This window comes from Maylandia zebra, linkage group LG1 (assembly GCF_041146795.1).
Source record: "Maylandia zebra isolate NMK-2024a linkage group LG1, Mzebra_GT3a, whole genome shotgun sequence".
In the NCBI taxonomy this organism is placed as follows: Eukaryota; Metazoa; Chordata; class Actinopteri; order Cichliformes; family Cichlidae; genus Maylandia; species Maylandia zebra.
The window spans coordinates 23,903,682-23,930,075 of record NC_135167.1 but is presented as its reverse complement, the minus strand read 5'-3'; the positions used below and the strand labels follow the sequence as shown (position 1 = coordinate 23,930,075).

Here is a 26,394-nt window from a genome sequence, read left to right as displayed (position 1 = left end):
CCATAGCCTGGGGGCTCGAATAAATTATTTTAATCCATGAGCAAAATGTTGGACCAAAGCCGAATCTTTCGAGGGCCGTAAATAGATAGTAATACTCTATTCGATCAAAGGCTTTGTGGGCATCTAAGGATATCACAATCTCTGGCATAATGTTATCTTCAGCAGTATATACTACATTGAACAGACGGCGGAGATTGCTGGAGAGTTGTCTACCTGCAACAAACCCTGTCTGATCAGGATGTATTATCTTACTTATGACAAGCTCAATTCTAGCTGCCAGTACCTTGGTCAGTATTTTATAATCACATCCAAGTAAACTTACTGGGCGATATGACTCACATTTAAGTGGGTCCTTATTCTTCTTAAGGAGCACAGAGATCAAGGCCTGTGACATTGTTTGGGGCAGAGCTTTTTTATCAAGAACTTCCTTAAATACTCTGCAAAGTAAGGGAATCAGTGCGGGAGCAAATGTCCTATAAAACTCACTTGGGTACCCATCAGGGCCCGGCGCTTTTCCTGTCTTCATACCCCGAATTGCTTTGTCTATCTCCATGACAGATAAGGGTTCCTCTAACCTATCTCTATCTGCTGCCTCTAGTGGTGGTATTTCAAGGTTTTCAAAAAAATTCTTCACTCGGTCCCTATCATTTATTTCTGAGGTATACAAGTCCTCATAAAAAGATTTAAATTGATTGTTAATCCCCTTCTGATCTGTAATTTTATTACCCACATTGTCTCCTATCTCTACTATCATACCAGCAGCTGCTGATTGTTTCAGCTGGTAGCTCAGGAGTTTGCCGGCGCGCTCACCATGCTCATAGAGATCTTGTCTCGACCTAAGGTATAAATCCTCCTCGCGCTGACTTGTCAGAATGTCATATTCGGTCTGGAGCAAAATCCTTTTTCTATGCAGCTCCTCAGATGGAGTCATAGAATTTGCCCGGTCAACTTCTTTTATTGCTGTCATTAATTCTGTGGTACGTTTCATTCTTCTTTTCCTTTCACCAGCACTGTATGAAATAATTTGTCCGCGTACGTACGCTTTTAATGATTCCCATAAAATGCCACTGCTTATATCAGGAGTATCATTAAGATCCAAGAAAAAAACTATTTGCGAATTGATGAATTCTTTAAAATCATCATCAGCCAACAATCTACTATTAAGACGCCACATCCTCTGAGGTGGTGTATAGTCAGGGAATTTAAGTTTCAGTGTGACTGGGCTATGGTCAGATAGTACTATACCAGGGTATTCTACATGCATTACCATTGGGGTCAATTTCTTGTCTAACAAAAGATAGTCGATTCTAGTATAAGTTTGGTGTGGCAGGGAATAAAAGGAGTACTGTCTAACAGTTGGATTTGCATATCTCCATGGATCGAATATACCATATGCTTCACAAAAGGAGTTAACGCATTGAGCAGATTTACTTAGCACACCGGGTGTTGGGCTAGAGCGGTCCAGAGTTAAATCTAGGACACAATTCAAGTCTCCCCCCAAAATCAAATTATGTGTGTCCAAGTTAGGTAGTAACGAAAACAAATCCTTAAAAAATTGAACATTATCCCAATTGGGTGCGTATATATTTGCCAACACTACTGGCATATTGAATAATTTCCCAGCTACAATAACATATCGACCGTGTTTGTCTTTTATGGCGGTTGTTTCTATGAATTGTACATTCCTGTGTATAAGGATGGCCACTCCTCGACTCTTACTCCGCTCCCTGGTCTCTTAAATATGAAAAGATTTTACTCCGTTTAGCCGGTTTGTTGATCGCCCTTACGTTCCAGCTAATCAAGTTCGTGCCCATTCCGCTCACAGCCATGTCCGGTGCCATGCCAGGAGTCCACAGCCCAACATGTCCACTACGCTCCCATGTCGTCCACCATCTGGATCACACCCTGAAGGTCTGGCAGCAAAAACAGAAAAAATAAAGGGACGGTGTCTGGGAAAAAATGGGGAAACAACACACACACATACACAAGTAACACACAACACATTGCATATATGAATACGAACCCAAACACAGTGCTCATTAACAAGCACCCTCGTGGCCAACCGGTCCACCATCTCCTACACACCAAGCCCACCGTGTGCGGCTCCGTGCAAAATATCCCATGGTTCTAAAAATATAATATCACCCTCTAAGCTACCCACCTCCTAAAAAGAGGGGGGAGGGGAAAAAAAACAAAAAAAACAGTCGGGGGGAACTTGTAGCAAAAAGATCCTTGAAAATAAAATCCAGTAATACAAAAATAACATGTAAGTAGTATAAAGCAATTTCTTAAACAAAATATTCAAATATAAAACAAGATGAGGTGGTACTTCACCAATATTGCAAAATCCAATCACCAATATCTTTCCTGAGACATTTAAGTCCTTACACCAGTGTAGCCCTTATACGTAGCCAAGCTCAGACCAGCCCATATGTTTCACCCGGGAGTCAGCGTCTTCTTGATGAACTCCATGGCGTCTTTTGGGGTCTCGAAGGTTTTCGTTTGTCCCCCTTCTGGTGTAATCACCAGCGTTGCCGGATAACGGAGCCCATATCTGACCCCCCCGTAGGTACGCAGGAGGCTCCTTGCTTCTTTGAAGGCTGCTCTCTTGTTGTTTACTTCCTGGGTGTAGTCTGGGAAGATATGAATTCGTCCACTCCGACCTTCCGGCGTTCTCTCCATTTCCCTCGCCTTCCTCAGTATCTCCTCCTTCTCTATATAGTAGTGGCATCTCACCACGAACGCTCTCGGTGGAGCCCCGGCTCCGTCTCGTCTCGCGCCGAGTGTTCGGTGTGCTCGGTCAAGCGTCGGTGTCACCGATAGCCCCAGTTTTTCTTTCAGCAGTCCAGCTATGAACTCCGACGGCGTCTTGCCCGTCTCAGCCCCTTCTCTTACCCCCACGATGCGTATGTTGTTGCGTCGTGATCTCGCCTCGAGATCTTCACTACGTCTCCTCAGCGTCAGCATCTCCTTCTCCAATTCTTTCAATTTCGTCTCCATGCTGGTTATACTGTCAGACTGGTCGTTCAGCGTGTCATCCATTTCTTTTTTCCGCGCTTCCATCTTGTTAGCCAGACTGACGGACGTCTCGCTTATCAGTCTCACCTCCTCACGTAGCAACTCAAACTGAGCTTTAGTGTTATCTTCCACACTCTTAGCCCACTTTTCCATCTCGGCTTTTGACTCTTTTCTTCCTTTTTCTATTTCCTCCTTGCATCTCATGATCTCGGTTTTTGTCTCCTCTCAGTATTTTGTAATCTCAGCATTTGTTTTTTTGATCTCGGACATCATGTCTTGAGCCCACTGAGGCATGTTGTCGGCGCGTGCTGGGTTAGCAGTGGCCTTGCTAGCTGCGGCGGCAGTGTTGCTATCCGCATGCAACTTTTCTACGCCGGCACGGGTCTGTCGGTTGGACATTTTCGGTCATAAATTGCCCCGTGAGCACCCTCATTCACTCCACAGCACGAATCGTATTAACCGAGCTTCCTCAAAATGGTAACAAACTGGCGATATCACTATTTTGACTACTTTTACACGGAGCCTCCGCACGCACGTCTTCACACGGCAAAGCACATCCGGAAGTCCCCCCTCTTCCGGTATGATAAAACTCGCCAGCAGCAGACCAGGGAGGAGGCTCCTATCGCAGACCTGTCTCATCCGGACAGCGCGTCGCCGCACAGTCCCGCCCTACTCCACACCTGAACACGGCCTCCCTCGTCTCACCGTCAGATGCAGGCAGAAGGGCATCCCTGCCCTGTTGTGCATTGCGGCCATCACCACCCACTGTTGCCGTTGGGACTGGATCGCCGAACGACTCGCGGCACCCCACAGTCAGGCAGCAGTTCGTTCCACACACGTGCGGGCTTGCACGCGTTCCTATTTCTCCTGCTCACCCTTCGTGCGTCGCTCCTTTTTTCCTGTCTCTGCGCTTACTATCCCCTTTAACAGGTCAACCTGGCGGCTGATAGGCCACCTTGGGGAACGCCCCCACCTCACAGGTGCCTACAATTGTCTGTTTAGTCCACAGTGGATTAAAGGGACATGGTACAACATTAACACACATAATATAAATATGAGGATAAAACCATGCAGTATAAATATCAATAAACAAACATGCAATATAAATATCACAATAAAATCATGCAAATAAAATCAACACTATGTACCAATACACAGATTGATAAAACATAAAAACACAAATTTCCACTGTGTGACATCATGACATGAATAAAATTGTAATTTTATTTAAATAAAATTTTTATTTTATTTATGTAATTAACACATTTTGAACTCTTAAAGAAATATAACAAAAGGAAAGAACCCAGTTGAACTAAAATGATCCATGTAGCAAACAAAAACTGTTGTGAGCCGCCACCCTTATATCGTCGTTGGGCTTTTGGAGCCTTGACCTGACTTTTAAAAAATAATTGGAAAAAAAGCACTATGCTGCTAAAAATTAAAAAACAGATATTTGCAAAATTCTGCGTAAATATGTATTTCACCTGGTTAATGTGTGTGGCGGGGCGTGGTCTGCAGCGCTGCTGCAGGAGAGGCGGACGCACCTGAGCGGCACCCGCAATCACGCCTCGCCGCCTTAACGTCTGTGCCATTTATGCTGTTTTGTTGTTGTTGGTGTACGTCGGGCTGTGAGCTGAAAAGCTACAGCCGGCTGTACAGCAACTGTGTGTGAAAAGTGGTCAATAACGAGATGCTGAAAAACATGTTCATGGAAACATCGTGGAGTCTGCCGTGGTATGTTTACAATGGGACTTCTGCTCCTGAACCTCTGTGCACAGCGTCTGCAAATCGGGGCTGTACGAAGTCACTTTCATCTTTATGCAGGACTGTAAGCTGTCGTCTGTGAGGCGCAGCGGTGTTTGTTTTTAACATAATTCACGGTGGAGAATAGCTGCTGACATAATGTGGATCCGAAGATCCATAATTGGCCTACCTGGGGTTGAAAGTCTGGATAAATGCATGGCGTTTAGGCGGGTACACCGGCTTCCGCGAGTGTGACGCTTATTTTGAGTGATCAAAAAATAAAAGAATATAATTTTATGTTTGTATTTCAATATCACAATAATCTTCCAATTTAGAACTACAAGTTAAAAAAGAACTAACATGAATAAAATACACTTCAGCTAATTACTTAAAAAAACAAAAACAAATTTATTTTCCCAAGCCACACGGAGCCGCACTAAAAGGACTAAAGAGCCGCATGAGGCTCCGGAGCCGCAGGTTGCCGACCACTGGTCTATCTGGTGTCCCAACTACAAACACGTGGTTAAACCTGAAGTTACCTCACTGTAGGTTTGCTTATAATAATCAGTCCGCTGTAACTGTATGCCAGGCGTTTATTAGCAGCCAACATGAACGTTGTACACTCGTAACAGGAAGTACACATAACCCCCAGAGAGAACCACAGCGACACCTGCTGGAACTCTCCGTAACAGCAGCAACAGGAGGCAGTATGGACAACCATAACATTGCTGTTATCTACACTCACTAAACCTCAAAGCCTGCATCACAGTGAAGGCTTTTCATATCACAGCACATGCAACATGGACTTTACTTTCTTTACTTTTGGGAGTTTAAATGTTCATTTTCAAAATTTAAATCCTCTGGCCATAGTGTTATCACGCTTGTTTAATATACTCTTACAATTAAGAATACCAAAAGACATGAAAAATATTTTCTTAAAATTTTATTCTTGTTATTTTAAAAATATCTCTAAATTTCCAGTGGAGACAATTTAGAGAATTTTTATGTTTTACAAGAAATTTAATTCAGTCCAAATGAGTTCCAATTGAGGGCCAATTCACAATAACACAGTGCTTAACAAAGTTAGTTGAACATCACCTAATGTAAGAATTTGGGGTGTTCTTATTTCTATGACAGGTGATGTAATAAATTTGTTAAGCACTGTATATGTAGAGTAAAAACCCTACAATATAAGAGAAGAAAAACCCCAACAATCAGATGATCCCCTTTGAGCAAGCACTTGGCAACAGTGGAGAGGAAAAACTCCCTTTTAACAGGAAGAAACCTCTGGCAGAGCCAGGCTCAGGGAGGGGCAAGCCCTCTGCCACGGCTGGTTGGGGGTGAGGTGAATCAGACTGTAAACATCTTAATCAGACATGTCTTACCTGGTAGGATGGACATTCGCTGGAGGAAAAAAATGGGTTAAATTGAAAAAATTTTCCAAGTACAATTATTTAAATATGTGTTGCAGTCTGATTCACTTTCACATTTTTCCTCTCTTTTCTTTTATAGATGGAGTTCGTGGGAAGCTAGTTATGCCAGCTTTCCATGAACTCGGAACTTGTACAGACAGGAATACTCACGATTGCCCCAGTTGTTCAACACATGCAGCGTAATGAAGCGAATGACGTCTACTTTGTCGTCCTGAGAGACAAAACAAAAACCAGATGGGTTAGTTGCATAATAGTTTTCTTGACTCTTGAAAGGATGGTAAATTTAGGAATACTGTGATTATTATGAGGGAGGATATACAGATAGCAAGGGGAGCTAACCTCTAAGTACTCTGGATAGAAAAGTCTATGTGCATGTGTATAATGGCACAGTGTACTCACGGGTATCCTGAATGTTTGGAGTGGATCTCCATTTTCATCATAGACGAATGTTCCCAGGTGGACACCACTGTCTAATGCTCTCTTTCCCTGAAAAGACAGAAATAAATACAGATAAAGTTGTTCTCTATATACACATATGTAAAATGCAACAGTTGAACAGTGGTGCAGTGGAAATCTGTGACTTACAAACACTGAAAACATCCTGGGAGCACTGGAGACCTTTCCAGATGGTGACACCATCTTAGAAATGTGACCCAGTGTCACATGACTGATGGCGATGCTGTGTGACAGCTTAATTGTTAAATGTCCCTGGGAACCCGCAAAACTCCAACACACTGCTGGGAGCATGGGTGCTCGACCCTACAGAGAAAAGGAAACAAAAACAGAGTTCAGTTTGGACCGCTAGTGTTTGACTATTAAATCATGCAGATGTGTGAGATAGTATCTTGTTTTTTTGTGAAAGTAGATTATACCTGAATAACGACTCTTGAGCTTACACAGGGTGGTTTTGCGGGTATCAATGTAAGCCCCCACAGCTTCAATCCACCCTGTTCTGAAAGGTAGGATGCTGAAGACTGTTCTTTAACAATCTTTGCTCCTGTAGACAAAAACACAGAGTGAGAAAGGAATCGCAAAACAACAACAAAGAAATTCTTACGTGAATTCTGATCCGATTTCATGTCTTACCCAGTTCCTCCAGAGCAAAGTTGGGCATCCTGTCCCCAACTGGAAGAAGGAAGTCAATTCTTTTTCTTAAGTCCATTAACTCCCTTTGCAGCTCTTGTACCTTCCTTTCCACCTGTTCATGTCTATTCATTAAGTACTGCAAATGAGAAGAACCATTCGTGTTAAAATATATATATATAATAATAAACTGTCATCTGATTAATTTTCAGGGAATATATTATGAGCTTCATATGTTTTTTTATACCTCACTCATGAACGGGGTGGAAAAGTCCATTTTCAGCCCTCTAATACTGAAAATCAATCCTGGTGCATGAAGAGAAACACAGAATAAAAAGAGAAGCTTAATCCAGAAGAAAAGCACATAGTACTAGAAAGACTGTAATTGTTTGTGGAAGGAGATCATTTACCAAAACACAAGGCCAGCATGAGGACCAAAAGTCCCAATGCCTTGATGGCTCTAAAGAGACCTCTGCTGCTGCCACTACTGTAGTCAATAAAATCATCAGTGGTGTAGTCCACAGTGTCACAGTCAACAGTGTTGTATTCAACTGTGTCTTGGTCAATATTGTCAGGGATTGGACGGGGCCGTCGCCTTTTGGAAACTCTGCACAGAAAAAACAAAATCATGTAAGAAAAAATGTACATGGAAGAATAAAATGGATTATGATTACAAAACCTGCATCTATGTCAGTGGATGACAACAAAGAACATGTAGACCAGCACTAACCTGTGTAAAGTCTCCTTGTAGGAGATTAACGGCTCTCCTTGGCCGTAATAGCCGTTAGACTGAAGTCTTTGGCTTCTTCTCAACATGGCTGTAAAATGAAAGGGAAACATGGGGTTAAGTGAGTCTCTAACACAAAGCTTATCAGACTTCATAACTATGATTTGAGCATGTTTCCATCAGAAGCAACTCTGTGCAAATCAGTGCAGATTCTCTTAGATATAAACTTCACGGTGCCAGCTTGTTTTGTTTTTAATGAACAGAATTATATTTGAATCACACCCATATATGAAATCCGCTCTTAATACAGAATTTTATTTTTCCAGCGTCATATTGTTATGATTCATATCATAGCAACAGATCACAACATTTTCTTGTTTTTCTTGCAAAAAATCTCTTTCAAATGTCAGTTTGTTTGTTCACAATGTAGTTTTTAAAATTCAGAAAAAGAGGAAATCACCACAGCGGTAAAGAAAAGCTCAAAGCAACTAAAAGAATTTGGCCTAAAATCGTATAAAAGGGTCTTTAAGAATTAAAAACTCTTTGTTTTTATAGTTAATATACAAAAGGAAATCAATTTTTATCAGACAAGCTGCGTCTAACAGGTAAGCAGTAAAATCACCTTTACAGTAGAATGTAGCTACTAAAAAGTGCTTTTCTGACATAATCAACTGGATATCATTTTTAAAATGTTTAGATTTGAAACACATATATTAAAAGTAAGATGTGAAGCCAAAACATACTCTGTTTTTGTACTTGCTGATTTTTAGTCTAAAGATTGCACTTACCTTCACTTAAAACGAAAGTTGAAGAAACTGAATCGCTAAGTGTGCTTTTCCGTAAATTTGGACGTTTAGCGCTTCTCACTGAACTCATCTGAACCAGAAAATTTAGGTGCAGAAGAAAAATTTCAAACCGCAGCTTTTTCAGCGACGTTACGTTACAAACAGACACATGCACAAATCGAATATGACGCACGCGCGTTCCATAAGAGCAGCACTTCGTGTGCGCACGCGCAAAGGTGTGAGCGTAGATCTGTTTTGTTTTTTTTTAATGAAATTTGCTCGAAATTTACCTTTCCTTCTCAGTCCCTTTATAAACACCGCATCATATTGTCAAAATTCATACAGCACAACACATGCGCTCACGAGCCCATGTGCAAAGGTGTGTTGCAGTGAATGAAGGAAACTTTTCCATATTCACTGTCACTAATTTGTTTGATTTTGCTGTGAGAAAATTGTGACGTATATGAGAATGAGGGAAGACCACGGTCATTTAAATACGGTATTAAAGTGTAATGAAACTGTTTCTCAGAGGGAAAGCGTGGTTTTAGGAGACTCGAGCCAAACATTAGCGGGCATCATTCTAGCTTATAATCAACAACGGATCCAAAGGATCCGGGCTAGATGAGCTGGGAAGCGACCGATCCAAATCGGGTCCAGTCATGATCTGTTCCAAACTCGCTGTGCAAGTGGACTCCGATCCGGACCCGGGTCGCAGATCCGTTACAGAGCCTGTAATGTCTTATTTATTTTGGTAAAATACGTTACTTCTTTTAGGCCATCTAAAACATCTTTATTGTTGCAATTTCTGCTATCCTCTTTGCCAGATTACTCTTAAAAAACACTTTTTCTCATGGTTCTCCCTGTTTAGTTATAAGATTTTATGTTTCAAATTACCATAAAATCACAGCAGACAAAGGGTGAAAAAACAACAACATCTAAGCAAAGAGAAAGACTGCTTAGTCAGTCCAAATCAAAAGTTCAAGAGAAATGCTAGAGTCTAAAGCAAATAATCTTCTGTGTGAAGTTAGACAGGGAGTTCACTGAGCCCAGAAGATATGGGGAACAAGTCCAGGAAGGAATCAGTATCCGGCAGAGGTGTAGTTTCACATAAACACAAAGTGCAGTCAAATGGGTTACAGATTATGTTGAATCACTGTTAATATGATTGAGGAAAGGGTCAGAGATTTCAACAAATTCAAAAGTGTCAGCCAGATGATAGCGAACCTCTTCAATACACAAACGTGCAATCCTGTCACATAGCCAAACCCTAAACAAGGGGAGAGATGGTGATTGCAGGCTCTTTTAGCTACAATCATGCTGGCTTTCTGAAGGGGACGATGTTGTTATGTTTTAAAGAAATTTAATTCAGCCCAATTGAATTCATTTTAAGTAGGGGCAATTCACAATAACACTGTGCTTAACAAAATTAGCTTCATATGTTTTTCATACCTCACTCATGAACGGGGTGGGAAAGTCCATTTTCAGCCCTCCAGTACTGAAAATCAATCCTGGTGGATGAAGAGAAACACAGAATAAGAGATGAATAAGAGAATATGAGATGCTTAATCCAGAAGAAAGTGTTGTAGTCAACTGTGTCGGGGCCAGAAAGGGGCCAGAGATGTCACCTTTTGAAAATATACATGTGTATTGCAGTTGTTGAAGAAAACTTTTCTACAATCATTCCTGTGTCCCAAGTTAAGTGTGTTTCAAATATTAATAAATATTGTTCTTTTCATAAAATGTGGTTATATTTGTTCAAATATTTAGGGTTTCTCAGAGGGAAAGTGTGATTTTAGGAGACTCGAGCCAAACATTAGCGGGCATCATCTAGCTTATAATCAACAACGGATCCAAAGGATCCGGGCTAGATGAGTTGGGAAGCGACCGATCCAAATCGATCCAAAGGTTGCCGGTTCCAGCCCCGGCTCCGACAGTCTCGGTCGTTGTGTCTTTGGGCAAGACACTTCACCTACCACGTACTGGTGATGGCCAGAGGGGCTGATGGTGCGATATGGCAGCCTCGCCTCTGTCAGTCTGCCCCAGGGCAGCTATGGCTAACTGTAGCTTGCCTGAGTGAATGAATAGTGGAATTGTAAAGTGCTTTGAGGGTCTTGAATAGCGCTATATAAATGCAATCCATTATTATTATTTAAACCAACTGTTAAGTATTATTATTCATATTGCCGCATTCATTGACCTTGTTTATAGGTAATTTCATTGTTTAATCACGTTAAAATGTTCCTAATTTAATGTTTAAAAGCACTTGAAAATCCCATGTAAAATTAGGGCAACAAACTGTATTGTCATTACTGAAAATAGCCGTATTTTTATGAGAAAGTTATTTTCTGGTATTTTCTGGTATTATTTTGGCACCCCAGCTGCCGGAATATTACTGTTTTTTTGTTCAACGAGTCATTTACACCAGATTAAATATGAATCCACAATCATTTTTTGGTACAACACCGGTCCAGAGACATTTTGCCATCCAGGCTTGGCTGGATCATCCCAAGGGCATGCTGGACACTTGCCCAGGGGACCATGCACTGTTGGGGGCTCATCCAAGAGATTAATGACAAAAAGATCAGAATTATCTTAAATATTAGATGTTGAAAAACTATTATCAAAACATAGAGATATAATTTTTTTCTTAACACTTACATAATTGATAGAATACCGTAATGTGTATTCCACATGCACCTTTCTGCCCTTCACTGCTGAGGCTGATGGTCTCACTCAGAGTCAGCTTGCTAGTGGATATGATATTTCCAACATGAATGAAGCAGCCAAGACAGGAAACGGCAAAAATGGGGATGTGTAACTTTTATAAAACTGCCATTTTTATTCAATCAATTCAGGATGAAAACATTAACATTGACGTTAAAGTTGTTGAGATCTTCAGTGCAATGACATGCGAGCTAATCCAGAGGTTAGCAACTCACAATATGACCTTTAAAGCTTATTCAGATGTCCTCATATTGCACAAAAGACTTATTGGCAGACATCTCTCCAATTATCACCAGGATACAAGTTTGCATGTATCACTGGTTGACTTGGCTTCATAAGACAGTGCTGTCTTCTCCCAGCATCCACAGGCGGCTAGGAGGGTTGTAGTACACCAACCAGACGTCCTTCCACCTCCACCTCTTCAATTTGATAGCTTCAGGCTTGAGCCCACCATCTAATACTACGCATCTACAACAAAAGGGGGGATTATTTCTTTTTTACTGTAACATGAAAGTATGAAAATCATTTCCAAAAGGCTGTTAAGTAACCAGTATGCTGAAAGTTATGTCTCAGTGATAAATGTAATGATGAACAGAATCAACCATCTGAGATTTCCCTCATCCCTGGATGATTGATGCACAGGCTCTTTCATGTTCCCTTCTCAGGTTGCATCTGGATTTGTTTGACATCTGACAAAAACAAACCAGAATTATGACTCATTAGTTTTGTGATTTAGAATATTTGTAGACTTTTGAACAAGTGTGCCCTCTAGTGGGCACTTTGGCTGAAGCTGTGTATGTGATGTATAAAAGTCAGATAAACCTGTAAATACCTTTAATTATCTGATACTGATTTTCAGTCAGTTGTTAATCAATAATGTAATTAATAATCAAAATTACTTCGTATAAGAAACAGTGAGTCCAGTGTAATTCATCTTTACCATTTGCAATCTGTTCTAAGAATGAGGCCTTGATGAAAATGATTACCTTCACATCATCTATGACAAAACAACAAAGGCATCATCCCTGTGTCTCGATCTTTGAAGTAATGCATTTTCTAATTCATTAGCATACAATGTTTCTAATGCATTAAACAATTTTAACAACTGCTTCAAAAACATCTGTGTCACTGACATGTTATAACAAGGACTTTATTTTCTTTTGAAACAGTGAACAATTAACGCTGATCGTGTCTTGTTTACAGTTTAATTGGTGGATCTGTGGGTGTGTCTTTGGAGCTTCAACGTGCCAGCTCAGTCTTTAAATGGTTAGTTTGTCACCTGCAAATTAATTTTGGTTTTAGGACATTTATTGTCACCTAGTTAATATTTGAAGAAACCCATAACTGCACTCTGTTTAAAAGCTGATTTCTATGTCATGTGAACTAGTCACATGAACTCCTGTTAACTTCATTTGTTGATGCTGAACTGCAGACGCACACTTTGACTCATATCGATACACTTTATTGGTATACTTTCCACTATTGTCGAGCGGTTTTACATAATATTCTTTGTACTACTGTACATGTATGTGTGTCTTTACTTGTGTAGAGTTACTTGTGGCTCCAGTTGTCCTCGTGCTCATGTTGGTTATGTCTTTTCTCCGTCTCACCTTCTCTCAAGCTTACTTCTGCACCCTGATGCTCCTCAATCAGCTCTAATGGATCTTCTGGCTCAGATTCAGCTCGAGCACTGATTGTGATACTAAAGACACTCCAATACGCATGCATAAAGCACACGTAGGCCAGGGCGGAGCTGCGGGCAGATATACGTCACGATGAGCTCAGAGGTAGGATGACCCTTTCCTTCTTTCTTTGTCCTTTGTTTCGTCTCCTATGCTGCACCATTTCTGAACCACAGTGTTACTTTACTGCTTTGTATTGAATTTAATCAAATACAATCCCAATAATTATCTAATAAAACAATAGTTCATCTTGTTAAGCTACTTAAAATACCACTAAATCATAGCTGTAGTTAAAATTACAGGACAGCTGAACTGAATTTTTATCTAAAATGTGGCGTCTTTAGTCCTGGGTCACCCACCCCCATCCCCACTCAGGCTCTTGTGTGTTTAAGTGTGTATATGAAAGGTTCACATCAGTCCTTTCCACCCTCTGCGTCTTCATTCAAAGAGTGCACACGTCCCTTGGGGCTAATGTGTTTTTTTTAATGTTTGTGTGTGTATGTGTGGAGTGTATGGCCACGACATTATTCTCATCACTGACTTTCTATGGGAGGAAAAAATGATGGTCCAGCCAGCACACCCGTTCCTTCCTGTCTTTAGAAAAGAGATGGGCTGAAGGCGAACCTGCTGTGAAGCAGAGCAGCCCTCAGGAGATCAACAAGACATGTAGAGAAATAAAGATACTACAGACGCATCAGCATTGTACAGCTTGCTCAATTTTCCAAACTAACTTTGTCAAAGAAAAAGGTCCAACTCACATTTTTCTCAGGACACAATATTAAAATATACATTGTACATACATTGTATGCTTCATATGAGGGTGGCTGTCGATCCCCAACTTCTCCAGTCTACATATTGATGTATCCCTGGGGAAGATACTGAACCATGACAAGGCGATTAGGTACAGACATTAAAAAAAAAAAATTAGTTGAATGTGTGTGATTGGGTTAATAAGTACCATGGTTATCAATACATCTGAACAAGAAAATATATGACTGCAAATTTGAAAGGACTGCCAAGAATGTGAGACAAATGTTCATTTTGAAGGCACCTGTTCACCAGGATCGACAAAGATGTCTTTGATTAAGAGAAGAAAAGTGGAATATTTCAGCCAGTTTTGGGTTACCCACCAGCAAAATGTTGTCAAATGTAGTCAAACCACATGTAAACTTAGCAGTATATTCAACCAAAACAAGCAAAAATGTAAAACTAATCATCATGTTGCACTTGTTTTTCTTTTCTTTCGTTGTTTTTTTGTCTCTACACACTGACCATGGTGCATCGGAACAATTTGATTCTCATTGATCGAGTAGAGCTGATGGCTCTCCCCTACTTGTAAAATCTGGATTTAAGCAAGTCTGTCAGCCACAGCTAGAATTCCATATTGCTGAAGCTGATTCGTGGCTCTGACTCATTAAGAATTAGTAGGTTTGCTGATTGCAGAGCATTTGTCTCATTCCTGCGGTGAGCTCTAGACAGTCTACCTGCAGCCAGCACGAATGGAACAAAGCTGCTTGTATAATTAAGTTCTCCTGGCTGATTCGATTAGAGCAGCCATTGCATTCATTTTGCTGCAGATGTTCCTCAGCTGCTTGGAGAGACTAATGGAGGAGATGGACAGATATATGGGAAACAATTAGACGTGACATTATTGTACGGTGTGTTTGTGTACACATCTGTTCATACATTGGAAAAAAAGCATCATGTTTGTACCTAAAAGCAGAAAAAGCATTATTTTTATTTCTTTATTTCAATTTGCATTACTACATCACACACACAGCACCACATTTGTCCTCAAATGGACATCGCTTGTTTGTCTTATCCCCTCCTCCCATGTTTCAATTAGCTCCCTTGTGATTAAATTAGGGGACATTACTTAAGAAGGACATAAATAGCAGACATGATAATGGTGCATGAGCCTTAGATAAGATATGAGCTTGTGTCACATTGTGTGCAGAGGAGACAGAGAATGCATGTCCAGATTTCATCAAAGGTTTCCTCCACAGTGTGCATTTTATATTATTACTTCACTTTGTATATCGGTGTATTTGACCATCACTGAGCAGGATGATGCACAGGGGACTCCCCCCCCCTAAAAATAAATAAATAAATAAAAAAAATAAAAATGTGTTTTATAATACCAGATAATAAAAAACACATTTCTTTGAGGTATCAAGCATTTTAGCTGCTTTCTAGTCTGTGTTTCAGCACCAAGACAGGGTTAAGTGATTGGGGCTTGGAGCTTTACTAAAATAAGATTTCTCCTTATTAGATAGAGTCTTAATAAATGAGCAAAGGGCTTTTGAGATTGCCTTCACAGTGCCACGGCTCCAGATGATGAGGCTAGCTTGTATTCAGTTTTTATTAACTTGTAAAAATAGTTTAAAATGTGATTTAATCACTTCAGGGTTATTTGAATTTGTCTTCAAAAGTGGGTATCCTAAAATGCAATTCACTTCCTTCTTTGCCATAACATAGTTTTAAAAATATAAAAGTCTTAAAGTGAAAATTCCTTTGGCTTGATTATTTGCTGCATTACTGTTAGAAATACTCTGCCAGATAGTGTTTGTTTAATGTTAATGTTGTAATGTTTATATTTTTACTGTACGTTATTCTTGTGGCGCCGTGGCTTTACGTGTGTTGATGTGCTTTGTTGTGAGCTGTTTTGGTGTCACAGTATTGTTGTTGGTTGCTGGAAGCTCAGTCTCTTTCAGAGCTTTAAAAAAATAAATAATAACCAATCCTCACAGCAAATGGCATTTTCCAGCAAGCAGTTTGATACCTGAACAGCTACCTTACCTCGAGTCTGCTCTTTAAATTTATGCCCGACTGCAGCACGTGAGATGTGTATCTGAATGTGCCGTCTGTAATCTCATCTCCTTGTGTCCACATTCAGGGAAAGCGGGACCTTGATTCCAAGAATTCCTGCTTGTCTCTTCAGGTTGGTCTGGGAAAATGAGCTCACAAAGAAATCAGAGAAGACAGCTGAAGCAGATAAAGTGCAGTGAAGGAAAAGTGTCTTAAGACTTTTATAAATGAAAGAAATTTCCACCGGCTGCTGTTGGTAAGACCGACATAAAGAATGTTGGGGTCTCAGTACAGTAAGTGTTACTTGGGAGAAATTTAATAACAAGTCACATCACTAGACTACAGTGAGATTTGAAAACCTCTAATTAAAAAAACAACAAAAAAACCCCCTTTTTACTCCCCCAAAAATTATTGATCCCGTTTAGGGAATTCTTTGTTTGCTGGTCTCCTTTTGAGATCTAAGTGCATATTTTAACAACATCCCTTCGTAGAAGAACAGATGAAAAGAAACAATTAAAAAAAACATTAGAATTTCACGATGAAAACAAAGACCAAACTATCAATGACGCCTGCAAAGACATCCCAGGAGACTCTAAATATATCTAGTGCTTATGAATCAACAAATCTGTTTTGGTTTGTGTCCAAATTCTCTCCAGATGACAGTCCTCTGCAGAAAACCCTCCCCCAACAATCTCCTCCTCCCGTAAAGGCCTGGATAAATGGATTGACTTTTGGACAAGTGACAGTTCCCCCCCCCCCCATAATTGTTAATTATCATGAGTGCTCTCTGAGGTACTTTCTATGAATGGAGATGGAACTCGCTCTCTTTCTCCACCCTCTGTTCTCTTTATGGGATTGCTCCAAGTCCTCAAGGACGTCAAGAAAGGACACTGATAATGTAGGGAGGCGGTGTGGCGGATGGGTGGGGCACCTGCGTCATTCCTGCGCTATTCCGGAGCTGGTGAATTTTATGGCATCGGACGCCATTAAGGTACACCACCCAAGTCTTATCTGCCCCGCCTGATCACGAGCAAGTCTGCCCACCCTCGGATGGCTCCTCCCTGAGTCCAGATGACAGAGAGTCCAGCACTTAAAGTAATGTAAATAACCAGAGAGGAGAGCTATTTTAAGATGCCATCTTTCACTGTGGACAAGGAGGGGAACAAAGATGCAAGCCAAGCGATTGTAATTTCAGTCACGTTTTTGGACGTTTTCTTGTTCCTCAGTCTGCCATCCAGCTAGCTGAAGGGCCTAACAAACAACAACACGTCTGGAGAAGCAAATTCATGTTCAGCCTGTCCCTGCATGAAAGAAAGTCTACATGTCAAAATAACTGACAGCGGGGGGGTCGCAAGTGGTTAGCTCGCCAGAAAATAAGGAAATGATTACAATTGGCTGTAATACTCTAAAATAACAGAAGAAATAGATATCTGAGGCTTTTTCTGGTCTTTGTTCCTTCTTTTTGTAAATTATAGGTTATTTTTTTCTAATTTAGTGTGAGTGAATAATAATCCTTTTGGTTGAACCCCTGCAATATGAGTCACAGCAATCACATGCCATTAAGGTTGGAAACCACTACCATAAAACCCCCACAACAAGACCTCATCCCTGAAAGCTCACGGTTCTCTGTGCGTTTCGTTCCCGACTGAATAAAACAGAGAAAGCAGCTAAAAGAAATATATAAAGAAATATAGAAATGGACGTGCTTAATGGAAATATGACAACTTCAAATATTCAGTATTGAAGATCATTAAAAAAACAGACAAGAAAGAAGTGAAGTGACAATTTTCTCTTCTTATAAAAATTATTTTTATATATTTTTATAATTTGCTTTTTTTATTGTTTCAATTTTTTATGACATCAAAAATAAATAAACATCCTTCCTATCGTATATGAATAATTTTAACCAGCATTATTTGTCATCCTTGATTTTTTTCTCCACTCTTGTATGTACATAAAGATACACATCACAGAGAAAATAATCTGTACACTGCTGACAACAAGCAAACAACAGATCCGTCTGAACCTGCCACCACATTGTTCTGCAACACTTTGCAAATCATGAATAAAAGCTAGAAGTACACTATCGGATATAATCCGATTTTTTTTTTCTGTTTTTTTCTTTTTTGGTAGAGGTTACATTCATATTCAAGTCTTAGTTCACTGCAGTCTCACCGGCATCAGAGCTGTGGAAACGAGAGCATCTGTTTTACCGAGCTTCATTAAGGCAGCTGATTACAAGATCATTTTAAACACTAGTTTACATACTTTAAAACAGTGTCTACACCTGACATTAAAGAGAATATTAGCTAATGCTTCAAGTCGGCTACCATCACTACTGCTTGTATATTTTCTACATGGCGTGGCACGTGATTCGTGCCTTTCTTGATTCACAGTAATTATGAGTATAGGTTCATTGATCTATAATGAACATGAGAGACGTGACTTCCTGTCTGTCTTTATGTGGAATTGTGTGAGAACTAATTTATATATGAAAACCCAGTTTAATAAAAGAGAAAATCATATCCATCATCTCCTTTTGCTGATCTGTTTCAGTTACTCTCACAGGCGGCGCTCTGTAATCATTTCCGTACAGCTGTTAAGGTGTGTGTGTTATTGCTTTCATCTGATTTGTACATTGAGTCTAAACAGTGGTTGTGCTGTCAGTCTGTGTTGTACTTCTGATTGAATATTTCACCCTCTTTTGCTCTGTGTGAACAGTAGCATCTTTCAGCAAGTGAGCGCCTTTCTTGTTATCGATGGAAAATTAATAATCAATTAAAAAGTCTCTAAACACAGTTTTCACCAAACCAGTTAATAAAAAGAATGAATATATAGTAGAAACAGCTATTGATAAATACTCTGAGTGTATGTATGTATGTAGGCGTGTTTGCTTTACTTCACAGAAAGACCGCTTCATGTCTTGACAATCAGCAAGCTGCTACACTATATATCCTGGCACGTAGCTGTTATCCAGTCAGGCGGGGTGCTGTATTTGTAGTCCCGTAAGACGATGTTTCTTTGCTGTCTTTTGATTCTCTGTCAGTTCAGTCAATTGCTCACTTTTTGTTTATTTAATTTTCTTCATTTTACTGCGTCATTCTTCCTCGTGGTGGGAGGAGTCAGGGCTGGACTCTTCCTCTTCCTCCTCTACTGTTTCTGTTGGCAACGTATCACGGCGTGTAAAGGCAGCCGCCAAGGTCACACTCAGCCGCGGTTTCATGGGCGCCATCTCCGACAGCCCGATGGCGTTGCCACGAGTCACAAGCGTAGTTTTATCCATGATCTCTCCGCTGTGCTTGGACACCACGGCATCAAGAAAGTCGTATTTGTGTGAAATCTTGCCACTCTCAAACAGGTACTTTGCCAGGTATGAGACAGCAACGTTACCCAGAAAGGAGGCCAGCATCGATACGGTCTTGAAGGGGAACTTTTGGACAACGATTTCTTCCAGTTCTCCGGTTATATGGTGCTTCCGCTGCTCAGTCATCCAGCCGGGGTAGTAAATGAAGGGAGGAAGCTGCAGGTAGGGCTCACCTCCGCCTATACGCAGCACCATACCAAACAGATATGCAGCTACTGAGCCGTAAGTGTTGGTTCCTTTGACAAAGAGCACACTGAGCAGCTGGGGGAAGATGATGACGTAAACCAGATCTGAGCTCAGGTACCAGAGGCCGTAAACCGTGCCGGTTACCAGGGCCATCAAGGTGGCAAGACCGCCGAATACAAAGATAGTGATACGCATCACCCACACAATTTCACGGTCAGATGCCTAAGCAGAAAGATAGAAGCGAAAAATACACGTCAAGATGAATTTTATTTAAACTTAAAGAGAAAACTGTTAGTGCATAATTACATGTGTCCAAGGACCAGACATGCACTTACTGACTGTCTGAAGGCAAGCTGGTAGATGTTCCTTGCAAACATGGAGCTTGCTGAAAGGATGGAGGAGTCTGCAGACGACATGACGGCTGCAGAAACTGCTCCCAGGCCAAAAAAGGAGACAAATGGAGGGCAAAGGTGTTGGAGGACAATGGGTAATATCATATCTGCTTCAGTTTTGTTTTTAGGGGGAATGGCACCGTAGGATGTCTGGTTCCAGTCTGAGGACGGCAAAATAAACATTTTAAAAGACATCCGTGATGAACAGAAGTGCAAAATACACCCACTAATTTCTATAAATCTATACAAGCACATTCATGCAGAGAAATTCATAATTCTGCACCAACGAAATTCAACCAAATAAACAGAGAAACATTAAAGCCATAGCTGGACATGCACAACATGTTAAATATTAAATATATTTGCACTGGAGAATCACATTTGTTCTTTTAAATTTCTTGCTTCTGCAAATAATAGATATAAATAATATATATTTTAGTACAGGACAAAACAGAGCAACATCACCTGTTCACTGAGGAATCTGAAGCCAGAAAAAAATCTGAAGATCAAACTACTAATTCGGTCCCTTGCCTCCCTCTAATGTAATATTTACACAACCAGCATGGTTATTAAACTGATTGCTGTTTCATTATGGATGAGGCGAACCAGCTGCTATTTACCAGGTTCTCTCAGATCTAAGGGCAACATGGATCCATCCAGAGCAGTCCCAAACAAACACACACACACACACACACACACACACACACACACACACACACACACACACACACACACACACACACACACACAAACAGACATAGAATGACACCTTCTTCTGGCTTTATACACAACATAGAAGTACTTCACAAAAGACATGAAAAGAATATAAGATAGCAGCATCAGGTACTTGGCATCTATGGCTAAGTACTGGGAGGCAAACCCATGGCACACTTTGGCTGAAACACACTCATTGTTGAATCCAACCTTCGTTTTTCATCTGAAGGTTCTTGTATAGATGTGACACTATTGTGAAGTATCAACACCTGCCACAGTATTCAGGACAGCACTTCCACTTTACCATGATGACAGAAGACAGAGCTGCTGACCCTCATCATACATACATATATGAATACACCATACATTATTGTCTCTAACCTGTGGAGGCCCCGATGGCCCCGATGAGAACGGAGGGCACAGCCATGACGAGGCACCCGAAAGCAGCCAGAAAGGAAAGGACCTGGGCGTACGTAGCCGAAGAGGCTGACAGGACTCTCTGGAAATACACTTGCCAAGGTATTCCTCCTAACATCTGCAGCACAGTTCAAATCAAGTGAATAGCACTCACGGTCAATATAATCTCATTTATTATAACCCCAAATCATAAATCTGTACAACAAGCAAAATCCTCTAATCAAAAAGATTTTTAACTGGGGGGGATAAGAAAGTTATTAAAAGCACAAGATGAGGTCATGATTGAAGGAGAAAAATACTTTTAATCATTTGCATTTAATTTGTGTTTGCATAAAAACATTTAAAAAAAACCAAACTGTAGCTATAAAGTAAAACCACATTACAGTCAACTATTACAGCTTCACAGCAGCTGCCGGTAAGCGGAAGATTCATTTTGAGAGTCTAATACATTTTATTGCTGCAACAAGCAGTTATTACTATGGCAAATTCACTTTTAGATGATTTATCAGAGTAATCAGCTGGCAGAATTTGTCTCCAAAATAAAAGAAGAAACTAATACAAATGTAAATCAGTGGTTACTATAGTTCACCGATTTTAAATGCCTCTGATTGGCAGCATTCACTATTTTCAGCTCATTTCAGTCATTTTGGAGTATTTGATCAACAAATCGTCTCACAATTTAATTTATCCATCTAATTAGTGTCAGTATTTTTCCAGGGTAATAAAGCAGTGAGATAAAACATGAGATCAACAGCTCGTGGTTACAGTACCAAGAGGCAGAAGTTGTCAATCCAGACCCAAGTGTCCCCCTTCTGGACGCTGCCTATCCAGGGTGACTGGTACAAGTGCTTCACGGCAGTAACAGTGATGTCTGACACCGCAGGGTTGATCAAAGCAAAAGGGACACTGATCCACTGCAGACAAGAAAAACAAGTATCGATGGAAAAGAAGATGAGAAGAGAGACGCTGCATACAAGAAAATCCAAATAAAAGAGGGTTCTTAAAAAAATATATAGAGGTGAAGCAGTATATATTTGCATGTTTTTTGTTACACTACCGTATATTAATGAGGGTGATTTAATTTTCAGATTGGCGTGAACCTACCAGACCAACAAAGATACAAAACAGCTGCACAACATCTGTGTAGGCCACAGAGTAAAGTCCTCCAACCAGGGTGTAAAAGATTGCAATAAGCGCAGAGATGACCACGGACATCTTAATGTTGATGTCCACGATGACACTCAGAGTGGCACCTGAGATCGTGAAGAGATGAACAGATTGAAAGGATGTTATGATCACTGCAGCATCATGAAGTCAAATGATGAAGCTTGACTTCACTGACCACACCGATCGCTTATCTTGTACTGATTACAACAGTAAAATTTACCGAGGGCTGATAAGATGGCGGCAGACCAGAAAATCTCGCCCATGAGAGCAGGTATGAAGAGAAGGCCTCCCATTCGTTTCCCGTACAGCTGCTGGAATGGGTCCAACATAGTGACGTAACCTCGTGAGCGCATGGGCTTAGCAAAAAAGAGACCACCTGGTACAAAGGGTGCACACATTACATATTATGTCCACAGCCCCTGGCAGAAAAAAACAACAAACAAACAAAAAAGCAAACCTAAAGAGTCCCCCTCAGACTCTTTAGCAGAATAATACTTGTAGAGGTCTGATTAGCACCCAGTAAGTAAGAGCATTAAAGTGCTGCTTTGTTTAAATGTAAATGGGTAGAAAGATATCAGATCTGTGTCCAAATTGCCCCAAATCCTTTCTCAAGCAATATAATATCTCAGAAGCAATATAAAATCAGCAATTTGCATTATTTTAAACACAAAGAAACACTCACCCAGAACTAGACTGAGTGCATATCCAAATGGGGCTTGAGCCCAAGCCAAGCCATAATCTGGAAGATACACATACTCTGCAGTGCCATTGATGTACCCTCCTCCAACCCAGGTCGCTGGAAATTTTGCACATACACGCATCAGATTAAAGCTTCCAATATGAATTATAACGAGCAAAAATCTGAACACAAACTTGGCCAAAGTGAAATACATTTACAGAACTAATTAAAACAATCAGAAAATATTAATTTAAGCTCATTCCACTTATTAAAAGAAGAAAGTGTCTTTAAAAAAGACACCAATCTCCTTTGTGTCACTTAGTTATAACAAGTTAAAACCTCACCTGTCATGGTGAATCCACCCACAAATAATCCAATATCTCTCCCTCCAACCATGATGGTTTCGCTGCGGTCGGTGCCCTCCGCCTCTCCGGAGTGCTTGTTCTTCCATGCCGCCCAGATGCCGACGAACAGGATCAGCAGATAAAAGACCGCGATAGCCACAAGCCCCTCTACATGGATGGTCATCGTCGCAGCGGTCTTCCGCTAGGAACGGGAAGGCATCAAGACCTGTGTGGAGTCAAAGTTAAAAAAAAAAAAGAAGTAATTATTTGGCTTTTATTTCCGACTTTTGGACAAGAAAGTGACAGAAGCAACATGTTGAATTGTTAGGTTGGTTTGAAATAAATGTATAAAAAATAAACATCTTTCTATGCTCGATTTGATGTAATGACTACTTTAACTTTTAAAATGGTAAATTACTTTTTATTCCCTGTTGCCGATACAGAAGCAAATTTCATGTGCTTTTCTACCTTTACAAACAAAAGAAAAAAAATCGAGGTAAAGATTAACCACAAAAAGCTCTTTATAAAAATATGTTTTTTGGCTATTTTGGGGTAAAATCATCTCCACATTATCGCGTAAGATGAAAATGTATTGAAAATAAATACCATGTTTTCTTGGTACGGTTTATCAAAATAACATGATACAGCCCAAGGTGCATGTTGCCTTGTTGGGGAAAAAACATAGAAACGATTCTTTAAATAAAAAATAAACCAAACAAATTGTTCAGAATTCATTTTAAAAATGGTCAGCGGTCCTATGGTAATAGACTTTGGTCTGTCCTTTTCTTTGTCTGTCTCCTGTAATGAATCATGTACGTAAAATTCAATTTACGCACAGAGCGCATGAAAAAAAATCATTACCCATTTTTGACACGTTAAAAAAACAAGAAAGCGTCCTGTGCAAAAAGCTATTTGCTAAATGCTTCTAAAAATGTAGGAAAACTTGAAAAACATGCAGAACTTACCTGAAGTATTTTTAGAGTCATGTGCTGGGGCACTTAAGGGTAACGGAGCGCGTAACAGACTTTTTCTGAAGACCCTCGACCTTCCGCCGCACAGTGAGGAACAGTCAAATTGAACTGTTGGTGGAGGTCTCCCGGGTGACTTACTGAGGCTTATAAAAGGGGGCAGGTGCCGTTAGAGAACTGAAACCTACGTCAGAGAAACCAAACGTCCCTCTTAATGAGCACCTTGTATTGAAACGCGTCACAGTGTAATGGCTGATGTGAGTGGTGGGAGGGCGGAAGAGATTCCTTTACGCCAAAAGGAGGATGGACGGACATCGTTCACTTTTTAAAGAAGCTCAATAGCCTGACATGAATTTGAATGCGGCGTTTTTACGCACCAAATAATCAATATGTTGTGGGGGAGTTTCAAGCTTCCAGTGGCTCCTGCTCTTCCAAACTCAAGTGATTGATAGTCACTTGACTGCGCAGCCACACTTCACGGCCTTTTGTCCGACGTCCTCTCCTCGTCTCACAATCGCAAACAGCTTTGCTCCGCGCAAGTTTTGAGCGTCGAGGACGTAGAAAGCTTGTCCGAATGTCCTTGCAGGCGAAAAATTATAAAGAGACAAATATCTGTAAATAAAAAATTACTTTAAATATATATCACTCAAATTTTTAATTCCTAAAACCTTCTTGAAGACACTCTCATCTTGGACCTATTAGAACTCGTTTAAGTGTGTCTGCCACTTCCCCTTCAGGATATACTTGAGCTGTGACCACTTAATGGCTTCCTCTGCACGAGCTCGTTTAATCTGGACCTCTTGCCAAAACTGAGGCATCCAATTAGGATGGATCCTGGAGAGCAGCGGAGAGATTTAACGATACGCTCTGACTGGCGAGCACACACATACACACGCGCGCGTATAAGTACAACTGATATCTGATAGAGGGCTGTGGTTTTTACCAAGACAAAAGCTTGTTTTAACTGCTACCCATGTACAGCGCCCTCTTTGGGAAAGACAACATTCTCGTTTCAGCACCAAGGACAGTGGACAATATTCTAACCGCTCAGACTGCGTGAGAATCTGATATGTATGATTGCTACTTCCTTTTAATTATCATAAAGTTAATATTTATATCAGCTGTTATTCCATGATTTCTCTTTGAGCTCTTTTATTTCATTTGATTAAATCATACGGTCAACAAAACAGAGTTAGACATTAGTAATATGACTTTGGAACTTACCCAGTCTAAGAGTAACAAGGGAGTCTAACATGGCTTTTCAATATACGGTTAATTCTGCAAAACACAGTCAAATACGGTTTGTTTAAAGGCCAAATTACGGCGACAATATATCACAGGAGCATGTGAAAAGCTGAGTACTTGTATGATGGCTGAATTAAAAGTATGTTTTTTTTGTTGACATCTAACTTGATTCTAATCAATATTGATGCCAAAAGCTAAAACATCCGGCAGACAGCTGGAAAGCTTTCTAACGACATGTTTCACAGATGGCTGGGACACAACCCCGATACATTTTCAAGCTAAACACTGAAGCTAAGACTCTACATTTTGTTTAATGGTTGAAGTCTCATTACATACACATTCCTAATAATATTGTTACCTAAAACAGATCAGGTGTGATATATAGCATAATAAGAGCAAGCCTAATAATTGTCATGAATGAATGTTTATGTTTAAAGAAAGTAAATTGGTCAGGGCCCAAGGAGTGGAAGTTTAATGAGCAGCTGTTGCTGGCAGAGCTCAAGATGTCTGAGAGGAAAATCAAGCGCTAAGGAAGTCAAAGATTCACAGAGATATGTAGAGAGGATTTTCCATATGAAACATCCATCAATTTCCAAAACATGAAACAATTTTTTTCTCCACAAAATGCATTCTTTGAAAGTTAGCACATAGATACAAAAGATAATAAAAAAATAAATAAACAGAGCTTCTGTGAGACACACAGCTTGTTGGGAGGATCTAAGAAGTCTGAGTTTGAATCACAGTCTGGTGAATAAGAAACTTGATCTCTCAGGGAACATCTGCTTGTTTAGAAAATATGCAGGCCTTTGGAGAATTTGAAGAGTTGACCAAACTTATAAAAATAAACAGTCAAGGTTAAAAATAAGTATTCTATCTTCCATTTCTAAGGTTTATCAGAACTTGACAAAATCCTGT

General features: G+C 40.3%; 2 protein-coding genes and 1 long non-coding RNA gene across 3 annotated transcripts; all 3 read right to left on the bottom strand.

Annotated features, from left to right (window-relative positions):
• Positions 1-6,068: 6,068 nt before the first annotated feature.
• On the bottom strand, positions 6,069-7,769 carry LOC143418396 (SUN domain-containing protein 3-like). Its single transcript, XM_076884492.1, has 7 exons — positions 7,688-7,769; positions 7,525-7,583; positions 7,281-7,416; positions 7,067-7,191; positions 6,780-6,953; positions 6,594-6,680; positions 6,069-6,405 (listed from the first exon to the last, which is right to left on the bottom strand). The coding sequence occupies exons 1-7, from the start codon at positions 7,704-7,706 to the stop codon at positions 6,295-6,297; spliced, it is 711 nt and encodes a 236-aa protein (XP_076740607.1). The 5' UTR covers positions 7,707-7,769; the 3' UTR covers positions 6,069-6,294.
• A 10-nt stretch (positions 7,770-7,779) lies between these two features.
• On the bottom strand, positions 7,780-8,942 carry LOC143412458 (uncharacterized). The gene is made up of 3 exons (XR_013097025.1): positions 8,793-8,942; positions 8,008-8,095; positions 7,780-7,884 (listed from the first exon to the last, which is right to left on the bottom strand). It is a non-coding gene; the product is annotated as an uncharacterized LOC143412458 (long non-coding RNA).
• Positions 8,943-17,665: 8,723 nt separating this feature from the next.
• slc5a7a (solute carrier family 5 member 7a) lies at positions 17,666-25,244 on the bottom strand. The gene is made up of 9 exons (XM_004543315.2): positions 24,232-25,244; positions 23,267-23,492; positions 22,926-23,039; positions 22,464-22,619; positions 22,181-22,329; positions 21,847-21,990; positions 21,041-21,194; positions 19,889-20,106; positions 17,666-19,775 (listed from the first exon to the last, which is right to left on the bottom strand). The coding sequence occupies exons 2-9, from the start codon at positions 23,448-23,450 to the stop codon at positions 19,101-19,103; spliced, it is 1,794 nt and encodes a 597-aa protein (XP_004543372.1). The 5' UTR covers positions 23,451-23,492; positions 24,232-25,244; the 3' UTR covers positions 17,666-19,100.
• Between the last annotated feature and the right edge of the window lie 1,150 nt (positions 25,245-26,394).